This window comes from Pseudochaenichthys georgianus, chromosome 10 (genome assembly GCF_902827115.2).
Source record: "Pseudochaenichthys georgianus chromosome 10, fPseGeo1.2, whole genome shotgun sequence".
Classification (NCBI taxonomy): domain Eukaryota; kingdom Metazoa; phylum Chordata; class Actinopteri; order Perciformes; family Channichthyidae; genus Pseudochaenichthys; species Pseudochaenichthys georgianus.
This window is the reverse complement of record NC_047512.1, coordinates 33,255,021-33,269,116: the sequence shown is the minus strand read 5'-3', so window position 1 is coordinate 33,269,116 and position 14,096 is coordinate 33,255,021. Positions and strand designations below refer to the sequence as shown.

General features: G+C 41.6%; 1 protein-coding gene across 1 annotated transcript; it reads left to right on the top strand.

Annotated features, from left to right (window-relative positions):
• The first annotated feature begins 8 nt into the window (after positions 1–8).
• Positions 9–6,891, top strand: gpr137 (G protein-coupled receptor 137). The gene is made up of 8 exons (XM_034092697.2): positions 9–107; positions 1,212–1,685; positions 2,478–2,527; positions 2,614–2,851; positions 3,378–3,527; positions 3,638–3,763; positions 3,872–3,990; positions 6,043–6,891. The coding sequence occupies exons 2-8, from the start codon at positions 1,305–1,307 to the stop codon at positions 6,137–6,139; spliced, it is 1,161 nt and encodes a 386-aa protein (XP_033948588.1). The 5' UTR covers positions 9–107; positions 1,212–1,304; the 3' UTR covers positions 6,140–6,891.
• The last annotated feature ends 7,205 nt before the right edge of the window (positions 6,892–14,096 follow it).

Here is a 14,096-nt window from a genome sequence, read left to right as displayed (position 1 = left end):
GGTTGTATTCAAAATACTGGCTCCACCCATCTGACGTCACGCAGAGCACACAACACGGAAGCGAAGGATTACCGTCGTCCGCTACTGATCCTGCTCCCGTCAAAAAGGTCTGTTGTTTTTGTTAAATGAGTACTGACAGCCTATACATATGGTGTGTTTGTTTGGGATAAAGCAAAGAATAGTTTAGCGACGCTATGAAATAGTTGACATTCATTCTGACGTTAGTTAAGTTAGTTTCAGTTAGTTTAGCCGCTGTTGTCTAGCAGCCCAGCAGCAGGAGCGGTTATTTATTTTATTAAGAGATTGTTTCTCTGGGTAACTGAGTCTCAAAGGTCACTGAAAACTACACAGGGGACATGACAATCTGTACATTATCAGGACATCCAATAGTGCCACAAATATGACATAACTAGAGTTTGAAATGTTGATAAATATGTCGAACATTAGAGAGAATCTGTGGGCTTTCTGTATCTGACATGTTAAATGAATGTTGATATAAAAGTGTATATATTCCTGTCCTGTAAGAGGTGGGATCAACAGCCACCATAATGTGACTGTTGTATTGTTATTTAAAAGGATCACTGTTTAAATCAATGTACTGTAAAGGCTGACACGGCTGGAACAAATATGTATCATGGGATTGTTGTTACAAGTGTTGTGAACACTTCTAGTGTACTAAATAAGTATGATATTGAAAGTTACCCATACTACGATTTATATCAATATTGAAAATCAATCAACAGAGCACTGCTTTCTTTTCATAATGTGCTACACCCCTGCCCAATCCATGCATCAAATAAGACTGTAATAAGGTTAACTTCACCTTAATTAAATGGCAATGTTGAAATAAATCACAATATTAGATATACATAATTGTATGACTATAGCACATTTTTGGAAATTCAAAGTAGTAACAGTTAACACACATTAAAAGACCAAATAGCAAGGGAAAACAATGGTCTTGTTTATGTTTGTATATCAAATTAGTTATGAATCGGTTATTTTTCGTGAGAATCATAAAGAAATACAGTGTAAAGGAAAAACAATAATCACAATAATGTGAAATTATTCTCAAAAACTAAAACATTGCCCTCAAAATAATATGGCCTCGTGTTGTATATCGTCCAATCATAGTGTTATCAAGTTCTCGTTGTCCCTCCGTCTGTCGCTCAGTGTTCTGCTCTTGCTGACCTCTGGGGATCTTCTTCCAGGTCTCCCATGTGCACCGATGTGTCTGACAGGGGAAGGTTTGCCACTTGTTCTGTGACGATGATGAACACTTAGTTAGTCCTATCAGTACTCCAATGGAAGCTCCAGTCACAGCTCCGCCCCCCCCTAACTCCTCCACCCAGCCCGCGCCCATCCCCCTGCGCCCGGCCGTGGCCCCGTCGGTGCAGCTGGGCTTCACCATCCTCTACACCTCTCTGTACGCCGGACTCTTCCTGGTGGTGTACGCCCAGCTGTGGCGCCTCTACCTGTACAGACACAAGAGATGGAGCTACCAGAGCGTCTTCCTGTTCCTCTGCCTGCTGTGGGCGGCCCTCCGCACCACCCTCTTCTCCTTCTACTTCTGTAACGCTCTGGAGGCCAACCACCTGCCTGCGGCCGCGTACTGGCTGCTCTACTGCTCCCCCGTCTGCCTGCAGTTCTTCACCCTCAGCCTCATCAACCTGTACTTCACTCAGGTAAGAAAAGCTACGATGCACCAGGGAAACACTGATGGACTGGAATCTATAGAAAATAGTTGTAAAGCATTTTTAAAAGTACTGCTTTTGTCCAAGCAGCAATCGAGAAAATTAAAGGTATTCACTTTATTGTGAAAGAAATATATATGTTTTTTTAAACTAGAATTGTTGTGATTAATAGATCCCAAAACATTTGTTCAAACACCAAATATGTCCCGATTCTGTTTTGTAATTGTGTTAGCACTTATTTAACGTCATTGTGAATGCATTTTTCCTGAGGACTAATAGTTAGACCAAACATGACCAAACTCTCTTAGCTCACAGAAATGTATAATACAATTGTAAAAATCATGGTCTGACACAACCATTACATTTTAAGTTACATTTTTTAAAAATGTTTATGATGAGTAAATAGGTGAAAGCAAAAGAGTTTCAAGGTCTAACATACTAACATCATTCATTTCTCTTACAGTATTGTGTGGGCCTTTTTCGGGGCGGGGTCAACATTATTTAAGTGGTGACACGTGTAGATTTTCAAAATCACGGATGTTGACTCACGTTCTTTGGGGCTATACATTTGTTTTTATTCCTGAGTGTGAAGGATTCGACTATCAGTATTTTGCTGACGGCGCCACTTCCTGTTTTTATAAGAGTTTTTTACGTGTCCTAATCTCTCAAAGCGGAGAGAAAACTGTACATAAACGATGTATGGCAGGTGGCAATTTGTAACAAATAGTTAACGTCGATTTTTTTTGTTTACTTATTGTTGCTTTTTTCTCTCTTGTACCACAGGTGTTACTCAAAGTGAGAGAGACGTACAGCTCAGACGTGGACAGAGGAATGTAAGTTTCGCCCTGCATTAGAAAGTCAAAAGCCCTTTTCCTTTGGAATACTAAATAAGTACTAATCTGTTCCCTGTCTTCCTCAGATGGCTGGCGCGCGGCATGTACGGTGCAATGAGCGCTCTCTTCTTCTGCGTGAACGTGGTCTGTGCGGCTCTCAGGGACGGGGGGGATGGAGGGTCTGGGGAGCGGACCTGGAATCTGGTCCTGGTTCGAGTCCTGGTCAACGACTCGCTCTTCATCCTGGACGCGGTGCTGCTGGCCGCTCTGCTGATGCTGCTGGCCCGCCACTCACACTCCACCAACCCCTACCTGATCAGCAAGGTGTGCGAACGGCATGCTTTGGAGAAGATACCGGATCCAAAAATGATTTCTGTTTTTAGAAAATGCTAGAATACATTTAAGTTAAAGGGGCACTCCACTTGTTTTAATTGGTACAGGCAAATACACTATTGTGCACAATATTGGAGAACTGATAACAACAAAATAGGTTCTCAAAATAAAATTAAAGGATGACAAAAACAATGCAATGAGAGGTAAATGAAATATATAAATTAGTTCATAATTCAATAAATAATATACAAAAATTATTTAACAAATCTTAAAGAAAAATAAATCAGTAGGATGCTGCTTTTAAACACATTTGTACCAGTATAAATACATTTATGAATTGTATATTAAAACAATAATAAAAAAAAAAAATCATTTTTATTAATTAAAAAAATGTATAACACAGTACAATTGTAATCACTGGATGCCGCGTTTAAACATAATTATACTCTTTATGTTATCAAAATTCCACATTAAGTACCAGAAATAGGGTCCGACCTGGTGTGTTTCTCCCCCCCAGGGCACCACGGTGTGTCGCACAGCTGCACTGGGAGCAGCGGTGATCTTATTGTTCTCCAGTCGAGCCTGCTACAACCTGACGGTGCTCATCCTGTCTCAGAGCCAGCGGGTGGAGTCCTTCAACTTCGACTGGTACAACGTCTCCGACCAGGTGAGCGTCTAAACATTAGAGGCAGAGCCAGTACACAGTAATGTGTGTCAATGCTTTAAGAATGGCCTGCAAACACTGCTCGATAACCGTGTGTGTGTGTGTGTGTGTAGGCTGACCTGCGCAGTGAGCTGGGCGACGCAGGCTACCTGGCCTTCGGTGCCATCCTCTTCATCTGGGAGCTGCTCCCCACCGGCCTCCTCATCCTCATCCTCAGAGTGCGCCGGCCCGCTCAAGAGGTAGAGCACCTCGGACAGAAACTGAACTTTATGTCAACGAAGTAAAGACATTTCCGTGCTGAAGCGTTGTAAATGATCTCAATATGTGGTGTTTTTCTGTTTTCACAGAGCAGCAGCATGGTCGTCAACAACAGGGTCTTACCTCGACCGTATTTCTTTGACAACCCTCAAGGTAGCGATGAGGATGCTCCGATCCCGTGGGCACGCGCCTCCCACCCACACGCAAGGTACTGTCAACACACAGGTAGAGGTCGATATACAGAGAGTTATACCTACCTATATATCTACTTTTGATATGTACGTTATGAATTAAATGTATGCCTACCATTCAGAATTTAAATCCTTTAGAGTTTGAGTTATCTTTTCCTATCTAAATGCTATGTTGATTTTATTTTTTCCAGTCATGTGTATGTCAGTGATAAGTATTAACATGTTTTGATGCTGCTGCTTTTATTCTTCTGTGCGGCAAACCAGGAAAAGACCATGCGTCGTAGGGCAAACATGAGAAAATAGTACATTTCTGAATCCAGGGCTAACTAAGACACCAGAGACCACTTTGGATATTGTTACTGCGCAAAGGAAAAGTACTTGAAGTGGTTGCCTGTTATAACTACCTTGGTATTTGGCTTGATGATTGCCTCTCTTTTATACTTCAGGTCAATAATCTGCTTAGAAAGCTAAGGGTATGTGTATGTGTATATGTGGGTATACATATGCGAGTATATGGATACAAGTATTACTGTTACTATTCTTTATTCCCTTATCTATACATTTTCTTTTAATATTATCTTCTACATTACTTTTACCTATACATGTATCTATTTTATTTAGTTAGTTATTTAATTTACTAGCTAGGACCGGGAAAGGGGAAAAATAAATAAAAATATTGACTGTATAAATGTAAAGTCATTGTGCCTGACTCAATAAAACAAATATTTAAAAAAAGAAAGCTAAGGGTGAAGCTAAGTTTCTTTTTCAGAAACAAGTCCTGTTTCTCGCTTGAGGCCAGGAAAAGGCTCTGTGACCGTTTACCTGTGCTGGACTATGGTGATCTGATCCATATGAATGCACCTGCCAATTGCCTGCACACGTTAGATGCTGCCTATCACAGCGCACTGATATTTGTTACTAACTGTAAAGCACTTACTCATCACTGTACCCTGTATGCCAAGGCCGGTTGGCCTTCACGTACTGTACGGAGGCTCAGTCACTGGTACATGGTCATATATAAAGCCATGTTGGGTAAACTCCCATCTTACATCTGCTCTCTGATCTCACAGAGAGTTGCAAGCAGCTATTGTCTGAGATCACATGATGTAAAAAAGCTTTTATGTGCGCAGCTCCTCTTGCTTGGAACAGACTTCAAAAAGATTTGAAACTGAGCAAATTGTTCCACTGCCTGTTTTTAAAGCTTGGATAGGTGCAATGATACTTGATACTGTTGGTACTTGTCAATGTCTCTAGGTATGTAAATGCAACCCTGTAAATACGATGTCCTTTATTGTTTTCTGTTCGTGTTGTAACCTACTTGCTGCCATGTTGGGCAGGTTTCCCTTGAAAAAGAGATCGATGATCTCAATGGGACCACCTGGTTAAATACAGGTTTGAAGGAAAAAGGGCTATAGATGGAAAGCCTGACAGAATGCAATGCAGGAATGTGTGCTGTGATGGACATGGGATAGCAAATGGTGGTTTCAGTGAGTTTCAATCATGGTTGTATAAAGAGAACTGGATACAGCGTTGGGGGGGGGCACCGTTCACTCGCAGGAAAAATGCTCAGAGGCTCATGAAGGCAAAAACGGAGCGACTGTAGATAAAGAAAGTACACGGATTGGCAGACACTTGGGCCAATAGAGTATGCACAATGGAGTTTTCCTTTAAGCCCCGCCTCCTATCTCCCTCTCTCGGCTCAGTCAGATGAATGGAGAGAGGATTTACAGAGATTTAACTCTGGATTTACAGAGATCTCCTTCCCAATGTAAGTCAATGGGGAAACGTGTTGTGATGGATTGACACAGAAGTTGTTGTACCATCAGTTGGCCGCTACGAAAATTAGCTTCAACGGCCCGCACACTTCCTGGGAGCTTGGTTTCAACGAGGACATTTCTGTCGTTGAGAATCCCTACTTCTATCTCACACTTGTAAAACAAAAGTTGTATTATACGAGCTCAGGTTGAGTTTCCAAAATATGAGAAGGACCCCTCAAATCATGCCCGAGCTAATAGATGTGTAATCAGTTTGTGCGTTTATGTGACTTGTGTTTCTTCTGACTGTTCCAGCTGGTACGGATCAGAGAGCGCTCCTCTCCTGTTCGCCAGCAAACCTCCAGACCAGAGCCACCAGCACCATTCCTTCTACTCCACCCCCCAGAACTGACCCCCTCCTCCAGAATCTACCCAGACTCCTCTCCACCATTCGGGTCAGCGTGTCCTCCAGCACAGGCCACACACAGCCAGCAGCCAGCAGCCCCACCCCCTCCCCCCCCCCCCCCCCCCTGTGAACTGTGAACTCCTCTTGCACTGAGATCCTCAGGAACTCATCCGACAAACAGAGAAAAAGCACCTTGTAGATTTTGAACAGAGAATATATTGACATTCTTTCTCGGCTCAAAGGGAACAAACTGGGTGGGAGACACCATGACAGATATTGTGCTCAGTGATCTCCTTTTTAAAGGGTAACGTGTGGTTTACAATGTGTTCGCTTATATATGATATGTTCTTGTTCGATTGTTTTTGTAACTAGCTCTTACAATCCCGAAAAATTGCACATTTAGCTTCTATAGCATTCCTTAAAATGAATGCACATAAAGTAGTTTATAAGCTTGGTGACAACCACTGGAAATAATTATAAATGTCTTTTGACAATGTTTCATTATGATTCCACATCAGCAGGTTGACTTTTTATGTACATTTAGCAATTATTTTTAAGTTAATTCAAACTTAATATCCTTCCCTGTATGATTGTATATTAGTTTGAAAGTTTAAGTTATTTTATATCTGCACTTCAATCAAATGTTATTTTACTTCATGTTTACTGGAACGAGGCTTCCTCATAGCGAGTCACTGACATGTGATTACCGCATGATTGATATTTGACAAACAACAGACGAATAAAGAAACTTTAAAGAGTTTGTTCAGCCTTTTGTTAAGCACAAAACATACATGGAGAAAAGTACTGGTTACATTTTTTACCTTATTTAATACATTAAAAAATGTGTCGTGCAATTTGTTTTTGAAGTTGTATCCATTGCCGAACTTTAAAATAAAGTGTCTACAGTGTAAAGACAAAAATAAAAAGAAGTTAGGCAGTGGATAAAATTGTAAATTACAAAAACAATCAGGCATGTCTTGACAAACTATATTTTGAAATAAATAACTCTTTATGTACAGTTCTATAATTTTCCCCAAAAGAAGGATTTCATTTGGTAATAAATAAACAGGGAAATAATTAGCTTGTTACACAAAAGCCAGCTGAAAATAAAACATTTAACTATTTATTCTTCAATGACTAATGAATACTGAATCAAATGTAGTTTGGTTTTCAGAGAGCTTTTCTTCTCAGGACATTTTTATCTCCCCTTCTTGGGACTTCCTGGGAAAGGACTCTTGACAGATTTGTAAGCATGGAAGCCGTACTTTAAGGGATAGTTCAGATGTTCTGAGGCGGGCGGTGTTGTATTAGGTACTTCATATTCATGTATATCCTACAGCAGATGATGGTCGGCTCGGCATGCCCCAAGTTTGGAGAAACAGAACTAACGGCAGGAAGCTGAGCAAAGTACTGCTCTGGATGGTGGCAGCAAAAAACACATTTTAACCACCTAAATAGAGGACCACCTAAAAAATCCATTAAAGGTGGGGTAGGTAATTTTGGAGAAACCAGCTCGAGTGCGCTAGAATTTGAAAATACACAGCCGGAAAAAATCTGCCACTAGGCTTGTTTGAGACAAGCAAGACCTGCGCAGACCTGCGCAGTTGCGATCAACGTCTTGCTAGTGCGTTGCATGATGGTTAGTCATTTTGTCCGACTTGCTCTGGAGGCTCGCCCACATGAGACTTTGAAATCTCGCGGGACAAAGACGGCCGCAGCCTTGAGAGCGAGGCGAGGCGAGTTGGCGCAGTTGCTCTCCACGAGCTGCGGAAGCGAAATGCTTGATGGGAAACGGCTCGCTGGTATCGAGCTGAGCGCTCATTTGTGGTTTTTACCACGTGCTGCTGATGAAGCTCTCCCATTGGCTGGCAAAAGTTTGTTGTTGTTTTGTGTCAGTTTTACGTCGCCACATCCATTCCCATTTTTCATCATTGTTCCACAATGTTTATCATCATGAAATTAATATCTATATATTTTATACTATACTGCTTACCGTTTTCATACTTTATATATCTTAGCATATTCATACACACTGTTCATACTGCTCACAGGCTGATATCTAGTGTATTCATACCCCACTGTTTATTCATCATTCAATTCATTCTATATGTTATTCTGTAGATTGTGTATATTACTTTCCACTTCACTGCTTGTTGCACCTGGTTATAAGCTAAACTGCATTTCGTTGTCTCAGTACCTGTAATATGTGCAATAACAATAAAGTTGAATCTAATCTTGAGCAGGAACAAATGTATTTACTTAGTACATATCTGACATTAACGATTAAACACATGTGTGCATTCTTTATAAATGCAAACCGAGTCAAGCCGACTCCGGAGGTGGCGGTATGCACCTTCAAGCTGTTTGCAATCCGCCAAAAAACAGAGAGAAGAAGAAAAAGATGAAGAAGCCGACTCCGAGCTGTCCGACTTCAGGCGAGCTTTTTGAGACCTCCCCCGGCTGCGATCGGCTACTCTCGTCTACTTTCGAGGCGAGCCGCAACGCGTCTCAAACAAGCCTGGGCTGAAGTCGAATAGTCCATTTAGCTTAGGAACCTTCCTAAAGGAGTGAAATGACCCGGAAGTCCCTCAGTGGCAGCCATGATAAGTGCCGTTCGAATTCTCTAGAATGATGAGAATGATAGGAAAGGAGGTTTCAAACTTCCTTTATAACCTCCTTTAGCTTAGGAACCACTGGACCTCCCTAACCGACAGGAGAAGCGAAAATGCTGCCCCACAATGCCTTGCAGCCGCAGCATTTGCCGTCACTCAACAGTCGGCCGTTCACGGAAACAACCGATTATGACCGAGAAATGATATCATGAAAGTTACGGTGCTTATTAAGCATTTTAAAACATAGGTGGTAAGTTGCCAAAGTGCTTTGTTTTGAACGTTCATCAGTATTATAATCAAAAAGAGAAATATGAACGTTAGTTTTCACTGAAATTATCAAATAAAGTCAACATGTCAGTCTTTACTGAGCTGTGTGGGGTTTGTTCAACTTTTAAAAGATGTTTGAATACACAGTGATAGATGTTAAGGACTAACGTTTATAATAAATACATCTGTATTGATTTTAAGATCTTTAGTTCATACAATCAAACGTATTGGGATCATTGGTATTAATGTGGACCGGAGGGAGAGGGTGACGAGCATAAGTTTAACTTTCCTTTTTTATTTCAATTCCAACTTTGGTCATGAAGAATATGTTTCTCTGTTGTCCACGTTCATAAAGCAAAGCAGCAGCATCAGAGCACGGTGCAGAGTCTCTAGATGAGTTTACAGTAGTCCCTCGTTCTTATTGAACATCCATGTTGTAGTCCGCTGTATAGAAAACTGTGGTTTCCATAGTTTCCCCACAGCAGCAGACGCACACAATGACGTCCGCTGGCGCATCATAAACACGTCGGATAGTGAAAGTGCATTCGGATTCTCTAAAGTACCGCAGTCTCTTCTCCTAAGTCCTTTTGAATTCTCCTGTCCACTATCCCTTAACCCCGTGACGTTTCACTCAGAGGTCAAGGAATAGACGATAGGGTTAGAACTTAGGAGCTGATTTTTAAACTATCCGACTGCAGCCCTGGATACAGCGTGGGAGGCGGGGCCTCATTCATTCCTATGAGAGTTGCTCATTAGCGCATGATGATAAAATGTGAAACGTCACAGATTACCCGGCATGCCTGAGAAGTACCCGGATATGCGCTCATAGCGCATGCGCAACTTTAACCAACATGCTCGTTCACATCAATCACGTTAATTTGCGTACACGTAACAGCACCGTGCGCTCATGACAGCATGGTAATGGATTGTTATTATGCAGTTAGCAGCTAGCGGCTAGCTAGTAATTATGCTAATGTACATATAAATATATATATATAAATATAAGAAGCTACAGGAACGTTAATCTACGTCGGTAATATTAACTTTATTTAATACAACATTTACGGTACAAGATTTACATCATACAGCCCATGTAGTATAATATTTTACAAATGATGAATTACAGCAAACATGTGCAATATATCCATTATTACAGCTCCGTGGGTCTGTTGTTATTGTGCATCCATGGGTAAAGAGAAACTCATGTAGTGCTGAACACGTAACATGAACGTGCCGGGCAGCGCGGTCCCGTGGGTTAGATGCGCGTTCATAATGCCGAGGGAAATAACTCTCAGAATAACGTTATTAGCACATAAGGGGGGGGGGGTTTCTGCAAACGTCATATATGTAGGCATGATACCGGACACATGATTCGGCGTATTTTAATATTCATAGTAGGCTTAACAGCAATAGAATATTCTGGTATTTGATAGCCTATGTTATGTATGATAGGTATTTTGCAAAAGACACACGATATATAATATATACACACACACACATAAAAAAACACTAATGGTCTATATATGATAGAGAAGCATATTGTGTAGGCCTATACTCAGCTATTTTAATAAGTTGAAAAATGAAGAAACAATAATACATTATACATAGACAGAAGTTATATATCAGTAAAAATGAATATCTATGTCATAAAAAATGAAAATGTACTTCTACATCTATATAAAAAATGTAAATGTTCAAGTTAAACACAAGAACATGACACCACCCCGCCCAAACCATATTTACCCAAAGTTGCTCATGACACCCGAATGCCCCGTGCATGCGGCTCCTCCAAAGCATGACTGAGAACCTCTTTCTCATATCTTTGGGAAACCATCAAAATAAAAACGGGAGATTTGAGAGTCAACACAAAAACATTTTAAGAAGGAGGTCAAGCTTATTTTCTTCCTTCTTCTTCCTAGATAGATTAGATTAGATTTTAGATTTAGATTAGGACCCTTTGTGTTTCAGGTGACAAAGACTTCGTCAGGTAATATGCAATGGGAGCCTTCCAATGTCCGTGTAGGCCAACCACCATGAACACAAGAGCCTCAGTAGCAGCATCGGTCTCATTGTTTCCATCACCCATGTCGACAAAAGCAGACATTGACTGGTTATGTGGATTATATTGCACATGTTTTCTGATGGCCATGTCATCCAACATGAGTGAAACACATCCATATTTAGCCTGGTCGTCCTGGCATCTTCTCTCCAGCATATCCAGCATCATCTTGTTCAGGCCAGGCTTGCCATCCACCGAACACAGCCACCTGTAAAAAAATTGAGAAGTAGCTATTTAACGTACTTGCAACCGTCATTTCCAAAAATGAAATTGAACAACATTAAGACTACCTTTTTGTTGTAGTCTCTCTGAGGTATTTGTATGCCTTTGGACCATGTAGATGGAGTGTGAGGGCACATTCTCTGTGGTCCTTGGAGTACTCATGGCCCTGCTTTGCCTTCAAGTCTATTTGAAGATCTGAAATTGTATGAGAAAAAATTAATAAGTCCCCTTCATATAATAACAAAGGAGTTTAATAAAGAGTGTAAGAGTAAGATGTACATGAATTTCAAAGTGCTAATTTCATCTTACCTGAGTAGAAATCAAGCCTCTTTGAGTTCTTCATTAATGAGGTTCTTTTCCCTCAAATCCCCCAAAAGAGTCCTCACTGTGGTCTCTGCCCTCTTTTCTCTAGCCATGGCATTCTTCCTCTCTCGCTCGAGACTCTCCACTCTTGCTAAAGCTTCATTGAGTCTGGCCTTAAGAGCAGTAGGAGAAGCAGGCGAGACATAGCTATGATCCTAGAAAGAGGGATGAACATGGTTTGAGTGATGTTTCACTTCACACACATCACTTTGACACAACTAGAGTATGGCCCACATTATTTCTTTTAGTCATCACCTGTCAAAGCCACTGCCAGCATCATGCGTGTGTGTGTGTGTGTGTGCGTGTGTGAGTGTGCCAGGAATGCATGTTCAACATGTCTTCAATTGTGTGTGTATGTGTTTATTTGTGAGTGTGTTTAATATGAGTGGCAGCAAACAAGAGAGATTTTACTTTGTCTAGGACCATTATGAATGATGTTGAAAATAGAAATACTCACATCATTAGGCTGAGGTTGTGAGTGTGAGGTTGAAGCTTCTGGGTCGTCCTGAGGGGCCACAGACAGGCTCTCTTCAGCTTTTTTGGAAGGAGACGTAGTCCTGCCCTTTTCTGGCTAAAATGAGAAAGCAGAATACCACACACACACACACACACACACACACACACACACACACACACACACACACACACACACACACACACACACACACACACACACACACACACACACACACACACACACACACACACACACACACACACACACACACACAGGGCTGGCCCTGACCTAGGCAAGATTTTAGCTGGCGCCCCCCCCCCCCCCCAAAATGCAGACACTCACACTCATGTGTGCAACTGTATTTAGTTTCCTATCCATTTGAACATGATTTAAGTGGGGGGGGGGGGGGGGGGGCTCCTCTAGGGGGGTCCGGGGGCATGTACCCCCGGGAAGTCTTTTTTTTTTATATTGAAGTTAAAAGCATCAATCTGGTGCACTTTGAGAGCAACATTAGGAGATCTATGGATACATCTCTCAACACCCATATGAAACAGAACTGTAAGCAGATTTTCTTTTTCTTTATGGATATTTTACAAATCACTCCCCTTTCAAACTGTATTCTTGTTTATTAATAACAACGTTTTTGTACTGTCAGTATTTTATACCTGTTTTTCACCTGGTCTCTTATTTTTTTTATAACTATAATGATCATATAAAGGTGTGCCTTTACCTCACTGAGCTGAGGTTATCAGAGCCTCTCAGTCTTTCAGGAGAGAGCTCTCTAAAGCTCTCCCCCCGCGGCCGCTTACACAGTAAATTCCAATGTTAATAAAAGCACACAGAAGCTGTGTACATTTGTTGGGAGTTTGATTTATTTTTAAATGAATACAAATACAAAATTAAAACCTATAATTGCACACTAAAACCATTATTTCAAAAAAAGAACAATTTCACATAAACCTTTGGTTTTTACTGGGACTGGGGCAGTTCAACTTGATTTGGGGGGGGGGGGGTGTGCCATAGTTTATGGGTGCTGTACGCAATATAGGCGTAGTTCTGTTAGTATAAGATAATAAGATGTACTTTGTTGATCCAAAATCGGGAAATTGTGTTGTTATGAAATTAAAAAAAAATTTTTTTTTTAATTTCTAACTTTTATTTATTTATTTTTTTCGGCGCCCCCTATGGGTTGATGCGCCCTTAGCATTCGCCTATACTGCCTATGCCGAGGGCCGGCCCTGCACACACACACACACACACACACACACACACACACACACACACACACACACACACACACACACACACACACACACACACACACACACACACACACACACACACACACACACACACACACACACACACACACACACGTCACCCTGCCCTGTTATTGATAATAGAATATTTACATTTATGAATGCTAATAACCTTATGATGATACACCTACTACCTACTAATTGTAAATAATTAGAAACATTATTTATGTGCACAAGTACACACACATAACAAGCTGTACCGAGTTCCTCCGGCTGCAGTTCCGCAGACGGCCGGTGTGTGGCAGCAGAGCGCTGGGAGCAGAGGGAGGTGAGTCGACGAATATGACGGATTACGGATGCGACGGAAATACACCCGAACATATCTGGTACCCCGAACATATCTGGTACCTACACCGGCGCACTTCCTGGGGGCTTGGTCTCTACCATTATACATCCATGTGCCCTTTCTCATTTCTCGAACTCCCCTCCTCGACTCCCCTCCTCGACTCCTATCCTCGATACTTAGTCCCGCCCACAGGAGATGCGAGCGGAGGAGCCGAGGAGGGGAACCGAGGAGAGAGGAGGGAAAGCAGCAGGCGGTTAGGGAAATGAGAACTCCTCTCGTCTGAGCGGTCATTTTAAAGAGACGTCCATTAATGATGACAGGGGCACAGCAGCCCTCTGTCTGATGGACAGATGTATTGTGTTCATGATGACTTCTATA

Bases quoted from the DNA above. Each gene is read 5' to 3' on its own strand.
- gpr137 (XM_034092697.2), top strand. From the start codon at position 1,305: ATGGAAGCTCCAGTCACAGCTCCGCCCCCCCCTAACTCCTCCACCCAG. The intron at 1,686-2,477 runs GTAAGAAAAGCT...CTTGTACCACAG, and splicing joins TCAACCTGTACTTCACTCAG to GTGTTACTCAAAGTGAGAGA. The intron at 2,528-2,613 runs GTAAGTTTCGCC...TGTCTTCCTCAG, and splicing joins TCAGACGTGGACAGAGGAAT to ATGGCTGGCGCGCGGCATGT.